This window comes from Odocoileus virginianus, chromosome 23 (assembly GCF_023699985.2).
Source record: "Odocoileus virginianus isolate 20LAN1187 ecotype Illinois chromosome 23, Ovbor_1.2, whole genome shotgun sequence".
Lineage (NCBI taxonomy): Eukaryota > Metazoa > Chordata > Mammalia > Artiodactyla > Cervidae > Odocoileus > Odocoileus virginianus.
In genome coordinates this window covers 198,207-225,425 of record NC_069696.1, presented here as the reverse complement: position 1 = coordinate 225,425, position 27,219 = coordinate 198,207, and the positions used below count along the sequence as shown (strand labels likewise).

Below are 27,219 nucleotides of genomic sequence, written 5' to 3'. Positions count from 1 at the left end.
GGAAGCTTTTGGATGGTCTCTTATTCCTTAATGTTCCATGTAGTCAGGAGTTTTCTGGTTTTCTCAGGATTTGGGCTCAAGTCTCCTGCCTCTGGATTTCAGTTTTATTCTTCCAATATTCTCAAGGCTTCTCCAACTATACAGCACTGATAATAAAACTTCTAGGTTAATGGTGAAAAGATTCTCCACCGTGAGAGACAACCAGAGAGGTTCACAGAGTTACATGAAGAATAGGAGAGGGAGGAAGGAGATAGAGGTGAGCAGGAGGAGAAAAAGGGGACTCAAGAGGAGAGAGACAGATCTACGCAGTTATCTGTTCCCAAAGTGTTCTCCGTAGCCCAGACACCCACAAAGATTCACAGAGTTGGATTGGGAAGAGAAGGGGAATGGAGGAAATAGAGGTGTTCTGAGGTAGAAAACAGAGAGTCAAAAGTGGGAGAGTATCACCACACTCCTGAATAGAAATGGGAACTGAATATTGGATTCTTAAATGACCAAAATTTATATCACATACTACTGAAAAACAAAGATTGAAAATCTAGTGTAGAGGTTAGACTCTTTGAAATACAATATTTAAAAACAAAAACACACAAAAAAATTTAGAACTGTATATGAAGTTCAGTTTAAAAATAGGGTTTCTCTCTCTCGTTTTTTTTTTTTTGGCAAGGTTATAGTGAAATGAAAATGAAAGTTAAGGAATAATAGAGGAGTATTAGAGGACTCTAAAAGGAAATAGGAGGGAAAAACAAGGAAAAGAAAAAAAAAAAAAGAAAAAAAATTTTTTTTCCCTAATTAAAAAAATCGTAAAAATATATGAAAATGAAAGTTGAGGAGTAATGGGGGAGTAATAGGGAATTATAAAAGAAAATAAAAGAGAAAAAATAAAAAATTAAAAAAAAGAAAGAAAAAAAAATTTTTTTTTTAATTAAAAAAAATATGTACATATATATCAAGGAATTTCTCTGAGGTTGTTGCGGTCAGCGTAGGTTCAGTTCAATTTCAGATAGCTCCTCTTTCCAGCTTACACTTCTCGATATCTGTAGGCCCCTTCCCGTGTAGTCGGTGTTACCTTCAGGGATTTTAATCTGTTGCACCGGTCCTTTCTGAAGCGATTCCCTTTGTTTATTTGGCTTCTGTTTGCCGTCTCTTTGGTGTCTAATTTCCGCCCTGACACAGGAGGGCGGAGGTGATCTCTTATTTAGGTTCTCTAGTTCAGTTCAGTCCTGCTACGGGGAGGGCGGGGCGCTGCAGACAGATATCGCTCTGTGTGGATAGCACTCACCGTGTTCTGGCCACACTGGGTTTGCCCCGCTCACGGGTGTCTGTGCTTTCGCCGTCTACACTGCTCAGACTCCCGGCTGCTCTATATGGAGCGGGCTCTGCGTTGAGTGCGGTTCCAGTTTTCGGGTACTCCACAAAAGCGCAGATTCGGTTGCTCCTGCGTTTTGTGCCTTCCCCGGCCTGAGCGGTTCACGCAGCCAGAGGCTTGGGCGCACTCTCCCTGGGTACGGCGTGCTTTTTCCCTCCGCGGCCCCAGCGCGCACCGCCAGTCGGGTCTCAGGAAGTCTTTAGATAGGAACCGGGGCCTGTTTGCAGTGTGGGAGGGGGTGGCTTCTCAGGGGCTGAGTTTGCCCTTTTCCCCTCCCCCCTGCCTCCTACCTCCAGCGGGAATGGGCCGGCTCTTCTCTGGAGATTCTCAGTCCCTTTGTTTTGCGAACCGCCGGCAGTGTGTTCGGGCCAGTTAATTTTGTCCCTTGCTATCCCACAGTTTAAAAAAGCTTCCTCCGATTGCTCTCAGGGTCTTCGGGCCGGTCCTCACCCTAAGCAATGCCGCCCGCTCCTCTCCGTTCCGCCCCGCTTGTTGCTGGCGGGTACGGGCGTCTGGGGTACTTTTCTGCTGGGAGTTGCTTTTAGGCCCGTAATCTGTGGGCCTTGTTTAATTTTTCCTCCCAGTTAGAATGCAGAAAACTTCCCCCAGTCCCGCCAGTGAGAGGGTTTCCTGGTGATTGGAAACTTCCTCTATTAAGACTCCCTTCCCGGGACGGGTCTCCGTCCGTAGCTCTTTTGACTCCCTTATTATCGTATATATTTTGTCCTACCTCCCTTCGAAGACAATGGGCTGCTTTTCTGGGCGCCTGATGTCCTCTGCTAGCGATCAGAAGTTGTTTTGTGAAATTTGCTCAGCGTTCAAATGTTCTTTGGATGAATTTGTAGGAGAGAAAGTGGTCTCTCCGTCCTATTCCTCCGCCATCTTGGCTCCTCCCTCCAGTCATTTCTGATCTCTGTGGAAGTGCTAGGAGGTTGCAGTTTTCTTAGAGGAAAGTTTTTATAATACAGATTCTGTTTATTTAACAAATATAAGTTTACTCATATTTTTCTCTCTTTTTTTTGTATCAGATTTCAGTGAGTTGTGTTTCACAAGTAATGTGTTTTCAAGGACAAGGCCCACTTTACAAAAAAAATTTTCAAATTAGAATAACGCTGGTTCATATCTCTTATCTTTAGATGTTGGAAAGATCTATAATGATATTCCTCCTTTTGTTACTGGTGTTGTTAATTTGTTCCTTCTTTTTGCTTAAGTGGTTTTGCTAGAAGATTATCAGTGTTAATGTTCTTTTTAAGAGAATCACTAATGAACCCTGTTGATTTTTTTGATTTGTATTTGCTTTCTACTTAATTGATTTCTGTACTCAGTTTTCACTCCTCTTTTTCAGTTATGATCTTCTCTGATAGCTCAGTTGCTAGAGTCTGCCTGCAATGCAGGAGACCCCTGTTTGATTCCTGGATTGGGAAGAATCCCCTGGAGAAGGGATAGGCTTCAGTATTCCTGGGCTTCCCTTGTGGCTCAGCTGGTAAAGAATCTACCTGCAATGCGGGCCACCTGGGTTTGATCCTTGGGTTGGGAAGATCCCCTGGAGAAGGGAAGGCTACCCACTCCAGTATTTTGGCCTGGAGAATTTCATGGATTGTATAGACCATGGGGTCACAAAGAGTCAGACATGACTGAATGACTCTCGCTTTTCAATTATGATTGTTGTTGCTTTTATAGATTCTTGGGTCTCGGATCATTTTCTTCTGTTTCTATTTTTATTCTAATGTAGGCATCAAGGAAGCATCAAGGTTCTAAATTTTCTTCTAAGCATCACTTTATATTTTTAAGCCACCAGTTTTGATAGTATATAATTTCTTTTGTATTTTATTACCATAAAATATTTCTTTTTCTCTGAATGTATTCTTTGTCTTATAGTCTGACTTTGTAGGATATTAATATAGATGCTGTATACAGCTTTCTCTGATTTGTGTTTGCATAGTATATAATTTTTCACCTTTTTAATATGTTTCTGTGTTTATATTTAAACATATATAAATTTATAGATAGTATATTGTTTTGTCTTATTTTATCTGGTCTTATCATCTTGTTTATTTGGAGTACTTAAATTATTTACATTTAATGTAACTATTGATATAATTGGGTTTAAGTGTACTTGTCTGCTATTTGTTATATCTTTGTTCCTATTTTAATCTTTGAGTATATTTTATTATTTTATCTTAAAATTCTATTGGCTTATTAATCATATCAGATTTTTAGGTGATAATAATGTTGAATTATTTTTTTAAATTTTAAATAATTTTTATTTATTTTTGGCTGTGCTGGGTCTTCACTGATGCATGGGTTTTTCTCTAGTTGCAGAGATCAGAGGCTACACTCTAGCTGCAGTGCACGAGGTTCTCATTGCGGTGGCCTCTCTTGTTTTGGAGCACAAGTTCTAGGGTGCACAAGCTTCAGTAGTCGTGGCCCCTGGGCTCTAGAGCACAGGCTCCCTAGTTGTGGTGCATGGGCTTAGTTACTCCGTGGTATGTGGGATTTTCCTAGACCTGGGATCGAAACCGCATCTCCTGCGTTGGCAGATGGATTGTTCACCACTGAACCACTGGGGAAGCCCATGTTGAATTATTAATCTTTGATTACATTCTACCTCGAAATGATATTATGTCACAACATGCAATGTCAGTCACTATAGTTTTCTTCCACTTACCTGTTCTTGTCTTTGGTGCTATCATTGTCATACATTCTACTTATAAATTTATTATGAAGCTTATAGTTTGTTGCTAATATTTTGCCTTAAATCTTCTCATAGAGAATCAGCATTTAGCACAGTCTCTGCAGCTTTGAGAGGATCCTTGTTTTCATCTGCTGTCATCTCCCTTTAGCTTGAGGAACTTTCTGAGGCAGTTTTGTGTAGTGTGTGCCTGGTGGCCTCCAAGTCTATCATCTTTCACTGACCTGAAATCATTTTAATTTTCATTCAGTTTTAAAAAGTATTTTCATAGCTGATTCAGTTCTAGGGTAACAAATGCCCAACTCCAATACTTTAAATATGTTTTTATATTGTCATCTGACTTTCATTGCCTCCAACAAAAAGTCAGTAAATAACACTTATCCTTTTGTTCCCTGTATATTATGTGTCAAATTTCCCTGGCTGATCTTAAGATATTTTTGTTTATTTGTTTACCACTGAATTTCAGTATTTACATTGTCATGTTTTCTGAGAATTATTTCATTACCTTGTTTGGGGTTTGTTTAGCTTTTCGAATCAGTGGATTTACAGTTTTCAAAAAATTTGGAAAAACTTCATTTATCTTTTCTTAGTATTTTTCCACACAGCCCTTATTTTGAATCTCCAAATACACATATTTTATATATTTTTATCTTATCCACTACATGTCACTGTGTTTTAATTCATATTTTTCTGCCTTTTTGCTCTCTTTGGTTCAGTTTAGATAGTCTCTATTGCTGTGTTTTACTTCCCAATTCTTTCATTCTGCAATGTCTAGTCTCTTGTGTAATTAATCCAAATAATTGTTCATTCCAATACTATATTTTTTCAGTTTTAGAAGTCTCATTTGTTTATTTTTCCTAGTTTTCCTCCCTGTTTATTTTTATTCTTCATTAAGCATATTGATATTAGTGGTTTAAAGATCTCTTCAGCCAATTCAATCATTTCTATAATTTCTGAAGCTGATTTAAATGATTATTTTTAAAAAATGTGTTATGGGTTACATTTTTCCCCTTTGGAAATTCTAATAATTTTTTTGGTTGGATGTTGGGCATCACTAAGCAGTCCTTTACCAGTAAGAACTTTAGAAATAAATAATCAGAACACATCTAAAAATCAGGGAATTGTACTTGATGAATCAAATAAAGTTTTTTCATTGGGTTATCTTCATTCTGTTCAAAATGTGTTCCTTTGATGACCAAATAATGAACTTTTATTTTGGTTTGTCTCCTTTAGTTTTAAAACTTCCTTGATCCCACCTTGCCTGCCATATGCTCCACCTACACCCTACTTCCTCAGCAGTAGCTATCCTTTCTGATTTTCTTTTCCATTCATCTGTATCTTTTTTTTATTTTTTATTTTTTATTTTTTTTTACTTTTTTATTTTTCCATTTATTTTTATTAGTTGGAGGCTAATTACATTACATCATTACAGTAGTTTTTGTTATACATTGAAATGAATTAGCCATGGATTTACATGTATTCCCCATCCCAGTCCCCCCTCCCACCTCCCTCTATACCCGATCCCTCTGGGTCTTCCCAGTGCACCAGGCCCGAGCACTTGTCTCATGTACCCAACCTGGGCTGGTGATCTGTTTCACCCTAGATAATATACATGTTTCAATGCTGTTCTCTTGAAACATCCCACCCTCGCCTTCTCCCAGAGTCCACAAGTCTGTTCTATACATCTGAGTCTCTTTTTCTGTTTTGCATATAGGGTTCTCGTTACCATCTTTCTAAAGTCCATATATATGTGTTAGTATACTGTAATGGTCTTTATCTTTCTGGCTTACTTCACTCTGTATAATGGGCTCCAGTTTCATCCATCTCATTAGAACTGATTCAAATGAATTCTTTTTAATGGCTGAATAATATTCCATGGTGTATATATACCACAGCTTCCTCATCCATTCGTCTGCTGATGGGCATCTGGGTTGCTTCCATGTCCTGGCTATTATAAACAGTGCTGCGATGAACATTGGGGTGCATGTGTCTCTTTCAGATCTGGTTTCCTTGGTGTGTATGCCCAGAAGTGGGATTGCTGGGTCATATGGCAGTTCTATTTCCAGCTTTTTAAGAAATCTCCAGACTGTTTTCCATAGTGGCTGTACTAATTTGCATTCCCACCAACAGTGTAAGAGGGTTCCCTTTTCTCCACACCCTCTCCAGCATTTATTGCTTGTAGACTTTTGGATAGCAGCCATCCTGACTGGCATATAATGGTACCTCATTGTGGTTTTGATTTGCATTTCTCTGATAATGAGTGATGTTGAGCATCTTTTCATGTGTTTGCTAGCCATCTGTATGTCTTCCTTGGAGAAATGTCTGTTGAGTTCTTTGGCCCATTTTTTGATTGGGTCATTTATTTTTCTGGAGTTGAGCTGGAGGAGTTGCTTGTATATTTTTGAGATTAATCCTTTGTCTGTTGCTTCATTTGCTATTATTTTCTCCCAATCTGAGGGCTGTCTTTTCACCTTGCTTATAGTTTCCTTTGTTGTGCAAAAGCTTTTAAGTTTCATTAGGTCCCATTTGTTTATTTTTGCTTTTATTTCTAAAATTCTGGGATGTGGGTCATAGAGGATCCTGCTGTGATTTATGTCGGAGAGTGTTTTGCCTATGTTCTCCTCTAGGAGTTTTATAGTTTCTGGTCTTACATTTAGATCTTTAATCCATTTTGAGTTTATTTTTGTGTATGGTGTTAGAAAGTGTTCTAGTTTCATTCTTTTACAGGTGGTTGACCAGTTTTCCCAGCACCACTTGTTAAAGAGGTTGTCTTTTTTCCATTGTATATCCTTGCCTCCTTTGTCAAAGATAAGGTGACCATAGGTTTGTGGATTTATCTCTGGGCTTTCTATTCTGTTCCATTGATCTATATTTCTGTCTTTGTGCCAGTACCATACTGTCTTGATGACTGTGGCTTTGTAGTAGAGTCTGAAGTCAGGCAGGTTGATTCCTCCAGTTCCATTCTTCTTTCTCAGGATTACTTTGGCTATTCGAGGTTTTTTGTATTTCCATACAAATTGTGAAATTATTTGTTCTAGTTCTGTGAAAAATACCGTTGGTAGTTTGATAGGGATTGCATTGAATCTATAGATTACTTTGGGTAGTATAGCCATTTTGACAATATTGATTCTTCCAATCCATGAACACGGTATATTTCTCCATCTGTTTGTGTCCTCTTTGATTTCTTTCATCAGTGTTTTATAGTTTTCTATGTATAGGTCTTTTGTTTCTTTAGGTAGATATACTCCTAAGTATTTTATTCTTTTTGTTGCAATGGTGAATGGTATCGTTTCCTTAATTTCTCTTTCTGTTTTCTCATTGTTAGTGTATAGGAATGCAAGAGATTTCTGTGTGTTAATTTTATATCCTGCAACTTGACTGTATTCATTGATTAGCTCTAGTAATTTTCTGGTAGAGTCTTTAGGGTTTTCTATGTAGAGGATCATGTCATCTGCAAACAGAGAGAGTTTCACTTCTTCTTTTCCTATCTGGATTCCTTTTACCTCTTTTTCTGCCCTGATTGCTGTGGCCAAAACTTCCAAAACTATGTTGAATAGTAGTGGTGAGAGTGGGCACCCTTGTCTTGTTCCTGATTTCAGGGGAAATGCTTTCAATTTTTCACCATTGAGGGTGATGCTTGCTGTGGGTTTGTCATATATAGCTTTTATTATGTTGAGGTATGTTCCTTCTATTCCTGCTTTCTGGAGAGTTTTAATCATAAATGGATGTTGAATTTTGTCAAAGGCTTTTTCTGCATCTATTGAGATAATCATATGGTTTTTATCTTTCAATTTGTTAATGTGGTGTATTACATTGATTGACTTGCGGATATTAAACAATCCTTGCATTCCTGGGATAAAGCCCACTTGGTCATGATGAATGATTTTTTTAATATGTTGTTGGATTCTGTTTGCTAGAATTTTGTTAAGGATTTTTGCATCTATATTCATCAGTGATATCGGCCTGTAGTTTTCTTTTTTTGTGGCATCTTTGTCTGGTTTTGGAATTAGGGTGATGGTGGCCTCATAGAATGAGTTTGGAAGTTTACCTTCTTGTGCAATTTTCTGGAAGAGTTTGAGTAAGATAGGTGTTAGCTCTTCTCTAAATGTTTGGTAGAATTCAGCTGTGAAGCCATCTGGTCCTGGGCTTTTGTTTGCTGGAAGATTTCTGATTACAGTTTCGATTTCCTTGCTTGTGATTGTTTTGTTAAGATCTTCTATTTCTTCCTGGTTCAGTTTTGGAAAGTTATACTTCTCTAAGAACTTGTCCATTTCTTCCAAGTTGTCCATTTTATTGGCAAAGAGCTGCTGGTAGTAGTCTCTTATGATCCTTTGTATTTCAGTGTTGTCTGTTGTGATCTCTCCATTTTCATTTCTAATTTTGTTAATTTGGTTCTTCTCCTCATCTGTATCTTTTAAAATGGTGTTTGCTTGTCTGAAGTGGGAGAAATGAAAAAGGATAGCAGCTTAAGTGGTAGATGGGAGGAGCAGAGGGTGATGTAATATGCTAACAACCTATTCAACAAGTGTTTCCAACAAATATTTACATATTTTGTTCATATTGATGCTTTTTCAACTTGGAACTCTGCAAATTATGGCTTGTTTGCTCACTTCCTCCTCCTTCTCCTTCTTCTTCCTCCTTTTAGAATTGTAAAACATTCAACATGCCATCTTCTTTTAGAATTGTAAAACATCTATGAAAGAAATGAAAGACAATACGATCAATGGAAAGTCATTCTGTGCTTCTGGCCTGGGAGAATTAACATTGTTAAAATGCCTGTACTTGTCAAAGTGATCTACAGATTTAATGCAATTCCTATCTAAATCCCAATGACATTCTTAATAGAAAAAGAGAAAACAATCTTAAAATAGCAGTGTGTGGTTTAATTTTTGTATATTCATGAATTTCCTGTTTCCTTATCACTACTGAGTTTTAGTTCCATTCCATTATGGTCTTGAAGGATACTTGGAATTATTTTAATATTTTTGAATTTGTTAAGAGTTATCTGTAACCTAGCCTGGAGAATATTCCATTTATACTTGAGAAGAATGCATATTTTTCTGTGGTTAGAATTAGTACAATGATAGTATTAAAATCAATTAGCATTTTCTATGAGTCCTGTTTCAGAAGAAAAACCTTTAATAGGAGATGATCTGGCAACTCAGCTGTCTGGTAAGCTCCCACTGAGAAAAGACATCTACCAGGTTCTTTGACTAATCCTAGGATTTCAAGAGAGATGGCTGGGACTCTTTCTCTACGACTCTCTGAGTTTTCTTAATTCATCTTCTTTCCCACTGAGGTCACTGAAGAAATTCATAGAATTTTTGCTATTGAAAAGACAAGATGTGATGACATAAACATGAATTAGTGATAGCATCTATTATTTCTTCTCTGGAGCTGTCACCCGTCTACAGGTTAGCATCCCGTCATGGATCCAGCCTCAAGACTTTCCCTCATCCAAGTCACTTGAAGACTAGCTCCTGGGAGAGAAAACTGATCAGAATATTAGCCCCACAAGTCCCAGGAAAGCTTTCTAAGCTTGTCTGGATGCTAGGTCTCTAATCTCATAGCCCACATCCTTCTGGGTGGGTTCTGTTCTGCATATGCCTACTTTCAAGTGCCTGCATATTATACATTATCCTTGGATCTGTAGGTCCTAGGTTGCTAAATGAGAAATTCACTTCTTCAACCAATGCTAAAAGATGTGTTTCCAGTATTCAGCCATTCCAATGATCTGAACTGGGCTCTGTAGTTTCTAGGTTCCTAGACCAAGGAATTCAGATTTCTAACCAGTCTCAAAGTATATGTTCTTGGGATTCAGCCATTCCAAACTGACATTGTAATCCTCCTGGATTTTTCTTTAGAAACCTGCTCAAGAAAATTCAATTATGACACTAACTGTCAAAGACTCTCTACATGCTCCACTTCTAAAAAGAAAAACTTTCACACCACGGCCTGTAATGTGCAATTTCAAGTCAGTACCACGAACATTCACTGGTTTTGTTGTTGTTTGCTCTTAGGATTTGCACGTCTGGCTGGAGGGGATGGACCTTGCTCAGGGCAAGTAGAAGTGTATTCTGGAGAAGCCTGGACCCCAGTGTCTGATGGGAACTTCACACTCCCCACTGCCCAGGTCATCTGTGCAGAGCTGGGATGCGGCAAGGCTGTGTCTGTCCTGGGACACGTGCCCTTCAGAGAGTCTGATGGCCGGGTCTGGGCTGAAGAGTTCAGGTGTGAGGGGGAGGAGCCTGAGCTCCGGGTCTGCCCCAGAGTGCCCTGTCCAGGGGGCAGGTGTCACCACAGTGGAGCTGCTCAGGTTGTCTGTTCAGGTGAGATGCAGGTCAGGCCTTTCATTTCTGTGGACACCCTGTTCATGTGATTTTGCTGAAACTCTGTCTTCTTCTACCAGCATACTCAGAAGTCCGGCTCATGACAAACGGCTCCTCTCAGTGTGAGGGGCAGGTGGAGATGAACATTTCTGGACGATGGAGAGCGCTCTGTGCCTCCCACTGGAGTCTGGCCAATGCCAATGTTGTCTGTCGTCAGCTCGGCTGTGGAGTTGCCATCTCCACCCCAGAGGACCACACTTGGTGGAAGAAGGTGATCAGATCTCAACAGTCCGATTTCACTGCTCAGGGGCTGAGTCCTTCCTGTGGAGTTGTCCTGTGACTGCCTGGGTGGTCTGACTGTTCCCATGGCAACACGGCCTATGTGATCTGCTCAGGTAAGAGAGGGGGGAAGGGCTACTGGTACTCAGGATGCTCCTGGAGTGAAATGTCCCCAAGAGCAGAGAGTGAGGGAAAATGGACTTCAAAGTCAGATATCTCGTGGTGAAATATGGATCTTCTCATTGTTCATTCATTTTTCAGGTCAGGGTAAGAAGTGTGAAGGGGAATAATATATTTTTAAGCAACATTGTTGCTTACATACAATCATAGAAGACAGTGTAGAAGCAGTAAGTGTAGACCTCAGTATGAACCCCAATCCAGAGCAACAAAGAGAATGTCCCCAGCACCACAGTCACTGTTGTCCCCAGTAATTGTGTCCTCCCTCCTCTACAGGGAAAACCGCTTACCTAACTTCTTCTAACATAGTGTTTTATCAATTTTTGAACTTTATATAAAATGATGCAGTATGTTGCATCTTTTGTATCTAATTTCTTAGATTCAAAATTATGTTTGGGATTCACTCATGATGTTGTAAAACAGAATTTTTGCCTACTCCAAGATCATAAAAACATTCTCCAAGTGTATCTTATGGAAATTTTATTATTTTTCTCTCGCATATAATTGTGCATTCCTTCTGGGATTGATATCGGTGTAAGATAAGGGTCAGGTTTCATATGGACATCCAATTGACTCAATCTTTTTCTGAAAAGATTCTTTTCCCCACTTCAGAGACGCCTTCGTCATAAGCAGAAGGGCAAGTATGTCTGTCCTTTTTAAGACTCTCTATTCTGTTCCATGTTATCATTTGTCTATCCTCGCACCAATACTGTATTTTCTTAATTATCATAACTTTGTCGTTGTTGTTGTTCAATCACTAAGTCATGTCTGACTCTTTGTGACCTCATGAACTACAGTTCATCAGGCTTCCATGTCCTTCACTATCTCCCAGAGTTTCAAACTTTGTAGTAAGTCTTAATAATTTTAATTTACAAGAATTGCTTTATATTAACTCCTCTAACTTTGTTGCTTTTCTTACCAACTGTGATGATCATTCTTGGTTGCTTGTATTTTGTATGAATTTAGAAATCAGCTTATCCTTTTCACCAAAAGAAAAGCTGAAGGGTATTTTCATTGAGATTATATTTGAAAATTTGAGAGGAGACAAAGAAATTTGAAGGTGATTGACTTTGACAATGTTGAGTTTTCCAAATCATTGACATAATACATCCCTCCGTTCAGTTAGATCTTGAATTTCTCTCAGAGATTTTGCCCATCTTCTACTAGGATTTCTCCTAGCTATTTTATTTTTGATGTTATGAGTATTTTTGTGAAAGTATCCTGGCAAAGAATTCTCTTTGAGTTGTTTTCATCTTTTAATTTTTAAAATTTTGATGTCATTTGAGACATTACAATGTTGGGAAAGTAATATAAAAATTCCCTTCTGACCTTTACCTGGGTTTCTAAATGTTAGTATCAATATTTTGCTTTAATCTGTGTGTATGTGTGAGTGTCTTTCCTTCTTGATTCCCCTTCTGCCCCATTTCTTCCTGAATATGTAAAATCTTTCTGAATTAAGTTGAAGAAATGATGTTCCTTTACCCTTAGAACACTTCTAGGAGTTTCTTTACAGAACCAGAGTTCAGTCAAATCTTTAAATGACTTCAGCTCCAGGTGACATCTAATTGCAGCACTGAAAGACCCCACTGAAAGACTGCCAAACTGAGTTTTTTTCCTGATCAATGACTCAAAATCATAAGCAAAATGAATTATATATTCTTTTTCTTCAGCTAAAAGTTTTGCCTTTTCATATTGATCAAATTGCTAATATCCATTGAATCACAGAAAAAGCAAGAGAGTTCCAGAAAAACATCTTCTGCTTTATTGACTATGCCAAACCTTTGACTCTGTGGATCGTAACAAACTGTAGAAAATTCTTAAAGAGATGGGAATACCAGACCACCTTACCTGCCTCCTGCATGCAGATCAAGAAGCATTAGTTAGAACTGGACATGGAAAAACAGACTGGTTCCAAACTGGGAAAGGAGTATGTCAAGGCTGTATGTTGTCATCCTGCTTGTTTAACTTACATGCAGAGTACATCATGTGAAATGCTAGTCTGGATGAAGCACGAGCTGGAATCAAGATTGCCGGGAGAAATATCAGTAATCTCAGATATGCTGTTGACACCACCTTTATGGCAGAAAGCAAAGAGGAACTGAAGAGCCTCTTGATGAAAGTGAAAGAGGAGAGTGAAAAAGTTGGCTTAAAACTCAACATTCAAAAAACTAAGATCAAGGCATCCAGTCCCATCACTTCATGGCAAATAGATGGGGAAACAGTGGAAACAGTGGCTGACTTCATTTTTTGGGGCTTCCAAATCACTGCAGATGGTGACTGCAGCCAAGAAATTAAAAGACACTTACTCCTTGGAAGGAAAGTTATGACCCAACCTAGACAGCATATTAAAAAGCAGAGACGTTACTTTGCCAACAAAGGTCTGTCCAGTCAAGGCTATGGTTTTTCCAGTAGTCGTGTATGGATGTGAGAGTTGGACTGTAAAGAAAGCTGAGCACTGAAGAACTGGTGCTTTTGAACTGTGGTGTTGGAGAAGACTCTTGAGAGTCCCTTGGACTGCAAGGAGAGCCAACCAGTCCACCCTAAAGGAAATCAGTCCTGGGTGTTCATTGGAAGGACTGATGAAGCTGAAACTCCAATACTTTGGCCACCTGATGTAAAGAGCTGACCATTTGAAAAGACCCTGATGCTGGGAAAGATTGAGGGAGGGTGGAGAAGGGGACGACAGAGGATGAGATCGTTGGATGGTATCACCGACTCGATGGGCATGGGTTTGGGTGGACTCCAGGAGTTGGTGATGGACCGGGAGACTTCACGTGCTGCGGTTCATGGGGTCGCAAAGAGTAGGACACTATTGAGCGACTGAACTGAAGTGAACCGAACAGAGCTTTCATCTTAGCCTCTATCACTAGGTCATTATTTCCCTTAATTCAGTTTCCTGTTCTTCAGCCCTTCCAGACTTCTGATCATTGTTGTTTCTTCAGGAAACCAGACCCAGGTGCTGCCCCAGTGCAACAACTCCCTGTCTAAACCAGCAGGCGCTGCGGCCTCAGAGGAGAGCTCCCCCTACTGTTCAGGTGAGGGTCCCACAGGACAGAAGACCCTATTCATTCCCCAGGTCAAGGCCACATTGTCTCTTTTCTCTCTCCTCAGACAGCAGACAGCTCCGCCTGGTGGACGGGGGCGGTCCCTGCGCCGGGAGAGTGGAGATCTTTGACCAAGGCTCCTGGGGCACCATCTGTGATGACGGCTGGGACTTGGACGATGCCCACGTGGTGTGCAGGCAGCTGGGCTGTGGAGAAGCCCTCAATGCCACGAGGTCTGCTCACTTTGGGGCGGGATCAGGGCCCATCTGGCTGGACGACCTGAACTGCACAGGAAAGGAGTCTCACGTGTGGAGGTGCCCTTCCCGGGGCTGGGGGCAGCACGACTGCAGACACAAGCAGGACGCGGGGGTCATCTGCTCAGGTCTGCGCTGCGCACTGTCCACAGGCTGGGGGAGGGGGTGGGGCCCTGGAGGATGGGGTCTGAGCTCTGAGGGAGAGATGCTGAAAGGACCTGAGAAGGAGGCTTCCCCCCATGGAGCCTGTGTTTCCAGCAGACGTGAAGACGGGGTGTTTTCACTTCCTCTTGCAGCCGCTGAGGATCTGGTCCTTTCTTCTCCCCAGTGTTTCCTGGCAGAGCCGTTTTTTTTACAGTTTTTGTTGAAAGCAAGGCTCTCTCTCCAGTTACATAAAAGAATTTTAAACCCACGGTTTAAAATTCGATTTGCTTCCCTAACTATTTACCAATTAGTGGTTTAAAACAGCATATATTTGTTTCCTTACTCTTCTGTAGCTTAGATGTCCAGCAAGGCTCTCACTGGGCTGGGATCAAGGCTTCAGCGGGGCTGCATCACTTCCGTGGCTCTGGGGGAGAATCTATTTCTTGTCTTTTCAATCTTCTAGATTAAAAAAAAAAAAGAAAGTTCTTCGCACAGTCGTGTCTGACTCTTTGCGATACCATGGACTGTATCCTGCCCTGCCTCTCTGTCCATGGAATTCTCAAGCTTCTACAAACCACCTACATCCCTTGGTTCACAGCTCCCTTCATCCATTATCAGACCAGCAATGCTGCAGGCCTCCAAATATTATTGAGAGTCACATTTCTTTCTCTAGGCAGAGCTAAGAAATGTATACCGTGTTTAAGGACAGTGGGTCTAAGGATGTGCTTAGACTGGGCTCACATTGTTAATATAATATTCTAGCTTAATCTCACCATCCCAAGGTCCTCTTCTTAATCACATCTGTAAATCCCTTTTGTCAGGTATGGTAACATATTCACAGGTTGCAGAGATTGGGATGTGGACATTTTGGGGTTAATTATTCTGCCTATCTCCCTAATATCCACATCACATCCCGTGACATACTCTTCAAAGATTTGGTCAGGAAGCTGAATTCAGCTGCCCCTCCCTGACGAGCACCCAAACAGTTTGGTCTTCCTCTCAGTTCATATCCACTACACCATTGTGGTAGAAATAGAAGGACAGACACAAATGGACAAAGTCAGTTAAAAGGGAGGCAATGTCAGTCTTGCCATCTAGTGGGTATCTCTTGAACAAGGTCAGAGATGAATGTTCACCATTTCTAGAAGAAAGGAAAACCTAAAACATCCAGCAAAGTTTTCATTGTGTCCTGTATCCTCCCCTTTCAATCTTAGAGTTCCTGGCCCTCAGGATGGTGAGTGAGGACCACCAGTGTGCTGGGTGGCTGGAAGTTTTCTACAACGGGACCTGGGGCAGTGTCTGCCGCAACCCCATGGAAGACATCACCGTGTCCATGATCTGCAGACAGCTTGGCTGTGGGGACAGTGGAATCCTAAACTCTTCTCTTGCTCTTAGAAAAGGTTCTAGACCCCAGTGGGTGGATGGAATCCGGTGTCGGAAAACTGACACCTCTCTCTGGCAGTGTCCTTCTGACCCTTGGAATTACACTTCATGTTCTCCAGAGGAGGAAGCCTACATCTCGTGTGCAGGTGATTTACTGTTTCTGTGTGTCTGTCCCAACCCTGTAGGATGCAGTGAGATTTGATATTTTAAAATCTAAGTGGTGAGTTTAATTTGGGTCCACAAAATGACATTAAGTGAAATTGTTAGTTGCTCAATCATGTCCGACTCTTTGTGCCTGCATGGACTATAGCCTGCCAGGCTGCTCTGTCCACAGAATTCTCCAGGCAAGAATACAGGAATGGGTTTCCATTCCCTTCTCCAGGGGATCATCCCAACCTAGGTATCACAATTGAGTCTCCCGCACTGCAGTCAGATTCTTTACTGTCTGAGCCACCAGAGAAGCCTAAATGAGGTAAGGATGGAACTGATTTTATCCACATATTCCAACCTTGTTTGTTAAAATTTTTAATTGAGATGTAATTCTTATAACATTATATTAGTTCTAAGTGTAAAACATAGTGTTTATATTTTTGTACATATTGGTAAATCATCACCACATGTACAGTAATATCCATCACCACATGTAGTTACAATTTTTTATCTTATGATCCCACAAATAAGAATTTGCATGCTGCAACTAAGACCCAGCACAACCAAACAAATAATTAATTTTAAAAGAGTATTATTCTCTTCATAGTCTTGACATAAGAACATGCATCATGTTTTTTTTTTTTTTTTTAATCCACATAGGGCTTCCCTGGTAACTAAGCTGGTAAAGAATCCACCTACAATGCAAGAGACCCTGGTTTGAATCCTGAGTTGGGAAGATCCACTGGAGAAGGGATAGGCTACTCACCCCAATATTCTTGGGCTTCCCTGATGACTCAGACGGTAAAGAATCTGCCTGCAATGTGGGAGACCTAGGTGCAATCCCTGGCTTGGGAAGACGCCTGGAGAAGGGAAAGGCTACCCACTCCAGTGTTCTTGCCTGGAGAATCCCAGGGATGGGGGAGCCTGGTGGGCTGCCATCTATGGGGTCGCACAGAGTTGGACACGACTGAAGTGACTTAGCAGTAGCAGAGTGACTTTCACAAACACTATATACAAAAATATTATCTTCTTTCCTATATTACAGTTTTAAGATATCTTTCATGACAATATTTTTTTCTCTAGAATGCTTTAAAATTTTTTATTTGTAGAAACTCTCTATAAACAAACATCACTTCAGTTCAGTTGCTCAGTTGTGTCAGCTGCAACATCAGTCCTTCCAATGAACACCCAGGACTGATCTTCTTTAAAATGGACTGGTTGGATCTCCCTGCAGTCCAAGGGACTCTCAAGAGTCTTCTCCAACACCACAGTTCAAAAGCATCAATTCCTCGGCACTCAGCTTTCTTTATAGTCTTATAAAGAAATACCACTTACTCTTCCTTAAATATTTTTGTAAATATTTCCCCCATTTTTTGCATATATTTTAAAGGTTATATTTGTGAATGGGGGATTATGTTATCAAATCTATAATGGTTTACTTTTTTGACTTCTGCCTTTAATGAAATGTTTCATAGGCCATTCTTAATCCCAAAATAACATTGAATCAAGTTTTATTTTCTGCAAATAATTTTACAGTTCCATTAAAGAATATTCAAAACCTAATTTTTTTAAACCTAATTTTGAATTCATTTATTTATCTGAATTTATTTTACTATGTGTGATTGTGTAACATCATCACCAGATTACAATTATATTTTAGATATGTGATAACTTCATCACAAAATAAAAACACATTGCTTCATGATTTCATGGATATGATGTCAAAAGTACAGGTAACAAAGCAAAAGTAGACAAGTGGGAATATATCAAACTTAAAAAGCTTCTTCAAGCCAAAGGAAACATCAACAGAGTGAAAAAGCAAGCTAGCACTAATTATATAAGGTATTATTTTCCAAACACATAAGGAACTCCTGCAACTCAAGAAAAAAATATCCAAAACCTAATAACTCAATTAAAAAATTGGCCAAGGGCTTGAATAGACATTTCTCTAAAGAAGACATACAAATGGCCAATGGGTATATGAAAAATGCTTGACATTGTCAATCATCAGGGAAATGTAAATCAAAACCACAAAGAGATATCATCTCACAGATATCAGAATGACTTTTTTTTTTAAAGACACTTAAGTGTTGGCAAGGCTGTGGAGAAATTGACACTTTCTGTGTACTTACCCACATTAAATGTATAAATTGTATTAATAAAGCTGTGCAATCCAGGGGTTAAATCTCTGGACTTTCACTGTCATGGGTCCAAGTTCAATCCCTGACCTGGGAACTAAGATCCCACGAGCCACAACACAGCCAAAAAACAAACAAACAACAACACAAAAACTATGACCAAAAACTCTGTATGATTTACAGTGATGTCCCTTTTCATTCTTGGTATTGTTAACTTCATTTTCTCTCTGCTCTTCTTAGTATTGCTCAGTGTTCATCAATTTTCAATGAGCCATGTTTAAAGGGTTTTCTATCTTATGCTTACCTTCTTTTCCATTAATTTTTGTTCCTTTTTAAATTAACCCCAACATTCTACATCCTTTAGACTTTCTCATCTCCTAGTTTCTTAATTGGAAGCTTACATTTTTTTCACCTTCAGTCTTTCCTCTTCTCTAAATCTGGGGTATAAATTTCCCTTAGGCACTACTTGGGTTTCATTAGAAGAATTTATTATCATATCATTATTTTGTGTTTATTATCATTATTATCAATCTTTATTATCATTATTTCACAATATTTTGTAAGTTGTAAATTTATTCCCAGATTCAGGTGTTTTTTTGGAAGGGTGTTGCTGAATTTCCCCAAATAGGGATGGCTAACAATATTTTCTTATTAATTCTTAATTCTATTCCACTGTGGTCAGAGTAAATACTCTGTATGAATTCAAAGAGTGAAAGATTTTGTCCTATTATGTGGTCATTTTGATAAATGTTCCTAGTGCATTTACAATAATGTGAACTCTTACATTGTTGGGTGCATTGCTCTATGTGTTACTTAGTTAAATGTGCTGATTATTTTGTTGTACATCTACTGTATTCTTTGTTTTTTGTATGTTTGGTCTGTATGCTATTGAAAAAGATACAGTAATAATCCTCCATTTTAATTGTGATTTTGCCTATTTCTTCTTATCATTCTTTCAAGTATATTTCAAAGCTATGTTCTGTTAACCTTTCTTGAATTTTGATGTCTATATCTTTATTAAGGGGGTGCATATCATTATAATCATGAAAAGTCCCTCTTTAATTCAATTAGTGTTCAGTTCAGTTCAGTTCAGTTGATCAGTCGTGTCTGACTCTTTGCGATGCTGTGGACTGCAGCACCCCAGGCCACCCTGTCCATCACCAACTCCCAGAGTTTACCCAAACTCATGTCCATTGAGTCGGTGATGACATCCAGCCATCTTATCCTCTGTCGGCCCCTTTTCCTCCTGTCCCCAATCTTTCTCAGCATCGGGGTCTTTTGAAATGAGTCAGCTCTTCACATCAGGTGGACAAAATATTGGAGTTTCAGCTTCAACATCAGTCCTTCCAGTGAACACTCAGGACTGATCTCCTTTAGGATGGATTGGTTGGATCTCCTTGCAGTCCAAGGGACTCTCAAGAGTCTTCTCCAACACCACAGTTAAAAAGCATCAATTCTTCAGTGCTCAGCTTTCTTTACAGTCCAACTCTCACATCTATACATGACTACTGGAAAAACCATAGCCTTGCCTGGATGAACCTTTGTTGGCAAAGTAATGTCTCGGCTTTTTAATATGCTGTCTAGGTTGGTCATAACTTTCCTTCCAAGGAGCAAGCATGTTTTAATTTCATGGCTGCGGTCACCATCTGCAGTGATTTTGGAGCCCCCCAAAATAAAGTTAGCCAATGTTTCCCCATCATTTGCCATGAAGTGATGGGACTGGATACCATGGTCTTAGTTTTCTGAATGTTGAGCTTTAAGTCAACTTTTTCACTCTCCTCTTTCACTTTCATCAAGAGGCTTTTTAGTTCTTTTTCACTTTCTGCCATAAGGGTGGTGTCATCTGCATATATGAGGTTACTGAAATTTCTCCTGGCAATCTTGATTCCAGTTTGTACTTCATCCAGCCCAGCGTTTCTCATGAGGTACTCTTTACATAAGTTAAATAAGCAAGATGACAATATACAGCCTTGATGTACTCCTTTTCTTATTTGAAACTAGTCTGTTGTTCCATGTCCAGTTCTAACTGTTGCTTCTTGACCTGCATACAGGTTTCTCAAGAGGCAGGTCAGGTGGTCTGGTATGCCCATCTCTTTCAGAATTTTCCACAGTTTATTGTGAACCACACAGTCAAAGGCTTTGGCATGGTCAATAAAGCAGAAATAGATGCTTTTCTGGAACTCTCTTGGTTTTTCGATGATCAGTGGATGTTGGCAATTTGATCTCTGCTTCCTCTGCCTTTTCTAAAACCAGCTTAAAGTTCATAGTTCACATATTGCTGAAGCCTGCTTTGGAGAATTTTGAGCGTTACTTTACTAGCATGTGAGATGAGTGCAATTGTGTGGTAGTTTGAGCATTCTTTGGCATTGCCTTTCTTTGGGATTGGAATGAAAACTGACCTTTTCCAGTCCTGTGGCCACTGCTGAGATTTCCCACATTTGCTGGCATATTGCGTGCAGCACTTTCACAGCATCATCTTTTAGGATTTGAAATAGCTCAACTGCATTTCGATCATGTCTACCAGCTTTCTTTATAGTGATGCTTCCTAAGGCCCACTTGACTTCACATTCCAGGATGTCTGGCTCTAGGTGAGTGATCACACCATTGTGATTGTCTGGGTCATGAAGATCTTTTTTGTACAGTTCTTCTGTGTATTCTTGCCACCTCTTCTAATATCTTCTGCTTCTGTTAGGTCCATAGCATTTCTGTCCTTTATTGAGCCCATCTTTGCATGAAATGTTCCCTTGGTATCTCTAATTTTCTTGAAGAGATCTCTAGTCTTTCCCATTCTATTGTTTTCCTCTATTTCTTTGCACTGATCACTGAGGAAGGTTTTCTTATCTCTCCTTGCTATCTTTGGAACTCTGAATTCAAATAGGTATATCTTTCCTTTTCTCCTTTGCTTTTTGCTTCTCTTCCTTTCACAGCTATTTCTAAGGCCTCTTCTCACAGCCATTTTGCTTTTTTGCATTTCTTTTTCTTGGATGGTCTTGATTCCTGTCTCCTGTACAATGTCATGAACCTCCGTCCATAGTTCATCAGGTACTCTATCAGATCTAGTCCCTTAAATCTGTTTCTCACTTCCACTGTATAGTCATAAGGGATTTGATTTAGGTCATACCTGAATGGTCTAGTGGTTTCCACCACTTTCTTCAATTTAAGTCTGAATTTGGCAATAAGGAGTTCATGATCCAAGCCACAGTCAGCTCCTGGTGTTGTTTTTGCTGACTGTATAGAGCGTCTCCATCTTTGGCTGCAAAGAATATAATCTATCTGATTTTGGTGTCGGCCATCTGGTGATGTCCATGTGTAGAGTCTTCTCTTGTGTTGTTGGAAGAGGGTGTTTTCTATGATCAGTGTGGTCTCTTGGCAAAAGTCTATTAGCCTTTGCCCTACTTCATTCTGTACTCCAAGGTCAAATTTGCCTGTTACTCCAGGTGTTTCTTGACTTTGTACTTTTGCATTGCAGTCCCCTATAATTAAAAAGACATCTTTTTTGGGTGTTAGTTCTAAAAGGTCATGTAGGTCTTCATAGAACCATTTAACTTCAGCTTCTTCAGCGTTACTGGTTGGGGCATAGACTTGGGTTACCGTGATATTGAATGGTTTGCCTTGGAAATGAACACAGATCATTCTGTTGTTTTTGAGATTGCATCCAAGTACTGCATTTTGGACTCTTTTGTTGACTTTGAGGGCTACTCCATTTTTCTAAGGGATTCTTGCCACAGTAGTAGATATAATGGCCATCTGAGTTAAATTCACCCATTCTAGTCCATTTTAGTTCACTGATTCCTAGAATGTTGACATTCACTCTTGCCATATCCTGTTTGACCACTTCCAATTTCCCTTCATTCTTGGACCTAACATTCCACATTCCTATGCAATATTGCTCTTTACACCATTGGACCTTGCTTCTATCACCAGTCACATCCAGAAGTGGGTATTGTTTTTGCCTTGGCTTTGTACCTTCATTCTTTCTGGAGTTATTTCTCCACTGATCTCCAGTACCATATTGGGCACCTACTGACCCGGGGAGTTCATCTTTCAGTGTCCTATCATTTTGCCTTTTCATTCTGCTCATGGGGTTCTCAAGGCAAGAATACTGCAGCGGTTCGCCATTCCACCATTCCCTTCTCCCGTGGACCACATTCTGTCTGACCTCTCCACCATGGCCCATCCGTCTTGGGTGGCCCCACACAGCATGGCCTAGTTTCATTGTGTTAGACAGGCTGCAGTCCTGTGATCAGATCGGCTGGTTGTCTGTGGTTGTGGTTTCGGTCAGTCTGCCCCGACGCCCTCGCTCAGCATTACTCTCAAGTCGTGTATCTTTTCTAGAGTCTGCTTCCTGGGACACTGATAAAGCTACTCCAGTTTTCTTACAGCTAGTACATTTCCCCATCATTTTACTTTCAACCTTTCTTTGTTTTCATAATATAAGGTGATCATTTTGCAAGTAACATTTGTGTCAGTTTTGTTTTATCTTAATCCATTTACTGTAAATGTAATTACTAATATTGATGTGTTGGTATCTGCCATTTGCTTTTAATTGATCCACATGCTTTATGTTTCTTTTTCTCCCCCCTTTTTCTCTTCCTGTAGTATTAATAAATGTGTTATTATTCCAGATTTCCCTTTTTCCCTTTGATTTTCAGCAGCTTTACTAGGAGTGGGGGCTTTCATACTCTTCCATTTATAGTTTTAAAAATTCTCTATCATTATATCTTCAAATATGACTTCTGTAGTTCTGTCTCTCTGTCTCTGTATCTCTTCTCTCTCTCCTACTTTTTCTTTTCCTCCTCATCTCTCATCTTTAGGACTCCTCTAAATCACTATATCCTAAGTTCTATCTAAAATTCATTTAACTTATTCATTCACCTTTTAATCTGAGATATTTTACTTTAGGTTGGCAATGGTTCCATTGCTATTTTTATTTGTTTATGATTGTTTGTTAATTTTTTCATCTTTTTACCTGTATATTCTCTCCTTCTCTCTTTTTCCCTAAATAAATTAATCATAGTTAAAATTCTTATGCATTTCTATCATGTGTGTCTCTGCATTCTCTTATCTCTTTTTTTCACTTTGGTCATTTGTCATGTTATCCTAACTTGTCAAATGTCATGTCATTTTTTTATTGAATGCTATAAATTATATGTGAAAAAGTAAGATACTTCTGATACATTTTGTAACACCTAAAAGGATTTACCCTTTGTTTTGCTGGACAGGTGGGGGGAAGGGGTGTATATCACTCAAACATCTAAATACAACGTCAACTGAGCTGTAACAAGTGTGGGTTGCAGTTTTGGTAGCACTCAGTCCACGTCTGATTTCTCTGTCCTTATGACATGGACTTTCAGAGATTTCAGTTCAGAGGCTGAATTCTTTGGAGCTCATTACCCAAGAGAATGAGAAAGGCTCTACTTTCCAAGTCTTTTTATATAGTTCTTTAGCTTCCTGCCCTTCACAGCTTATATACTGGGCAGATCTTTGAGGAGAAAACGTGCTGTGTGAGAGAGGCTCTCAAGACTCTAATTTTGTCACTCCAGCACCAGGTAACTCCCAAATTATGCTGGCTTCCTGTCACAACAACAGTCCTCTGCTTGCCCAAGCCCAGATTCTGAATCATTGAATTATGCAATGAATCGGCAAATTCCCAGAGAAAAAGAAGCTATAGATCCTTGGCTAACATTGAAATAGTCTCCACTCTTTAGAATTTTAGCATATTTAGTCCATGTTGTGTTAACAAATGTTGAATACATTTACTGTTTCTTAAAAAACATTTTCCAGCTTTTAAATTTGTATCCAGCAAGACCCAGCAAGACACATTGGCCTGCTGTGAACTCCTCCATTCTCCCTGGAAGTGGAAAATTTTAGGTTTAATTCTCTACTTCATCATTTACTTAAAGTGCAGCACTGATAGACATTATTTAACCTTTCTTTACATCATTTTTATGTATAAAAGGAGAGGAGAATACAGTGAGCCTGTTAATGTTATTTGTTCAAGGGCTTGCAGGAATGTAACCTATTTCTGCTCAGTGATAGAACTAGAAGGACTTCGCTGGTGGCTCAGCTGTGAAGAATCCACCTGCAAAGCAGGAGACACTGGTTAGATCGCTGGGCCAGGAAGATCCCCTTGGAGGAGGGCATGGCAACCCACTTCAGTATTCTTGCCTGGAGAATCCCATGGGCAGAGGAGCCTGGTGGGCTATATAGTTCATCAGTTCTTAAAGAGTAGGACATGACTGAAGTGACTAAGCAAACACATACACTATTTCCCCCTAAAGATCACATAACTCCAAAATTTGAATAATAAAGATTCTTGACACAAAGTCCAAGGAGGGATTATATTTTTTTGGGAGAAGAAGCAACATTCTATGATTCCCAGTGGAATCTGGCCAGTGTCAATGTTACCTGACATCATCTCTCATGCAAAGTTGTTCAGTCTACTCAAAGAGGTCACATTGTTTGAAAGTAAGTATCCATAGCTGAAGTCTGAAGCTTAGAACCGCAAATGAAATATTCTGGAGGTAAACCAAGATATCACAGAATCCATTTGTTTTTCAGTTCTGACTGACTGTACCAGGGAGAAGGATTCTAATGGTAGAGGATTCATGATTGCTATCTGAGGCATCCGAGGCCAGTTCCTGACTCCACTCCCTTTAATCAACCCCTTTAACTCTTAGGTCAATGGCATCAAAATGTGTGTGCTTTGAAAGGAATCCATCCAGCTGCCAGCTTATTGCAGTGACTCTGAACTCATTTAACTGCTCTGGGTAGAGACACTAACATTTTCTGTAAATCTTTCTCTGATGCTGTGCAGAACTACAGATCAGAATGTTAACTCTGATAGGACCTCATACCACCTTCTGTCTCAGACTGCTCACTAGAGTGTTTTCAAACTTAATATTTCCTGTTTTATTTTCTTCCTGTTTTTTCAACCTTATTATTCTCTTGCCACTGGTATAAAAAACCAGACCCAGCTGCTGCCCCAGTGCAACGACTCCGTGTCTGAAGCATCAGGGTCGGCAGCCTCAGAGGAGAGCGCCTCCTACTGCTCAGGTGGGGGTTCCACAGGACAGAAGACCCTTCTCAACCCCTGGTGTTATCACCCATCGTCCCATTTCTCTCTGCTCAGACAGCAGACAGCTCCGCCTGGTGGACGGGGGCGGTTCCTGCGCCGGGAGAGTGGAGATCCTTGACCAGGGCTCCTGGGGCACCATCTGTGATGACAGCTGGGACCTGGACGATGCCCACGTGGTGTGTAGGCAGCTGAGCTGTGGAGAAGCCTTGGAGGCCACTGGCTCTTCTTACTTCGGGGCAGGATCAGGGCCCATCTGGCTGGATGAAGTGAGCTGCAGAGGAGAGGAGTCCCAAGTGTGGAGGTGCCCTTCCTGGGGATGGCAGCAACACAACTGCAATCATCAAGAAGATGTGGGAGTCATCTGCTCAGGTATGGTCAGTTCTTTGTCCACCGCCTGAGAAAATGGAAAGTTCCAAGAGAGCTGGTGTCTGATCAGCAGGGCAATAGGAGATAGGTGGGCTAGAGAGGACTGAGGCACCTCCCCATCCTCCCTGAGTGCACTGTGGCTGTGAGTGATTTGCTTCATTTACTTTCCTCTTATAAATCTCTGCTATTCTTTTCTTCTCCAGTGGACTTACCTGACGCTGAAGTAGCTTTATTTATTCTCCCAATTAAAATAAATCCTCATAATTTTTTTTTCATAATTCACTTTTTGTAAGAGTGAAACATTTGCTAATTGCCACATACACATTCTCTTTGCACAGGGAGGCTATGAGAAGGAGGGACAAAAATGAGGATGTACTTTCCTGGGTGGAGTTGTTTCCGTACAAACAATGTGAGACATTATTTTGCACTAGGCTAGTAGGAGTGGAGGCTACTCTTACTATAGGAGGATATCATTTACATATATAGAGGTGATCCCTAAAGGGATATCATTTAACAAATCAAAGATTCTTATGGATTTGTGCCAGATTTCAAGTTTCCTTTGCATATTTAGATGTAACTGTTCATAGTTCTTTGATGGTAGAACTAGAGAGCTGTGAATGAAGTGCTCTGAGTCATATATTCTTTCATTGTTACTAGAAAAGTCTCTCTCTCCAATTTTTCCTTTAAGATATCTGTATAAATGCAAACTTTGGAGGACCACTTAGCCATGCACTGGCAAGTCAAAGGTGGAGGTAATAAAACATGAATTTCTGTGTTTTATGATAAGAGATTATGTAGTTTATATTTGATGATTTCAAAGATATAAGAGACTTGTGTTTGGAGGCTTATTTGGAGCAAGAGGACAAACATAGTTTTTTAAGAAGGTGGAGCAAGTTTTACAGTAGCTGGGAGGAAGGGGAATGGCAATGGGAACTGATGAAGGCAACTGTGAGGTTCTCTGAGCAGCACTGAGGGTCCAGGTGTGGTGTGGAGGATGCTGTGTGTGCCTAAGGACACAAGATGTCTACACAGCAAGAGACCAGACAGAGATATATCTTTATTATATTTAATATCTTTACTCATTCACATCAGCCTTCTATTTAATAATTTTCTTGGAATTTTAACACACTTATTCTTCCATGTAAATTTTAAAATCAAGTAGAAAATAAAAAAGAAATAATGTGTCTCAAAATTCTCTATCCTAATATATCCTAAGACTTTATTGATTATCCAGCACATGTCTGAATATTTAACTTTTATCAGGGTATATAAAACAATACGATAAACACTTCTCTCTTTGTCTTTCTAAATTTTTAATCTCGTGCAATTAATATAACAATAGCAACAACCTTGGATATGCAGATGACATCACCCTAAATGGCAGAAAGTGAAGAGGAACTAAATAGCTTCTTGATGAAAGTGAAAGAGGAGAGTGAAAAAGCTGACTTGAAACTCAACATTCAAAAAACTAAGATTATGGATCCTGTCCCATCACTTCATGGCAAAAAGATGGGGAAAAAAATGAAAACTGTGACAGACTTTATTTTCTTGGGCTCCAAAATCACTCTGGACAGTGACTGCAGTCATGAAATTAAAAGATGCTTGTTCCTTGGAAGAAAAGCTATGGCAAACCTAGACAGTATATTAAAAAACAGAGACATTACTTTGAGACAAAGGTCCATCTAGTCAAAGCTACGGTTTTTTCAATAGTCATGTATGGATGTGAGAGTTAGACCATAAAGAAGGCTGAACACTGAAAAACTGATGCTTTTGAACTGTGGTGTTGGAGAAGACTCTTGAGAGTCCCTTGGACTGC

General features: G+C 39.9%; 1 protein-coding gene across 1 annotated transcript in view; it reads left to right on the top strand.

Moving 5' to 3' along the window:
• The window catches only part of LOC110126270 (antigen WC1.1-like), a 64,508-nt gene that overhangs the window by 13,335 nt on the left and 23,954 nt on the right, over positions 1-27,219 (top strand). Inside the window, 8 exon segments of the mRNA XM_070453075.1 lie at positions 10,082-10,390; positions 10,471-10,649; positions 10,652-10,734; positions 10,736-10,785; positions 13,789-13,881; positions 13,958-14,272; positions 15,503-15,817; positions 25,092-25,406. Of these exon segments, the coding sequence (XP_070309176.1) occupies positions 10,082-10,390; positions 10,471-10,649; positions 10,652-10,734; positions 10,736-10,785; positions 13,789-13,881; positions 13,958-14,272; positions 15,503-15,817; positions 25,092-25,406 (1,659 nt within the window).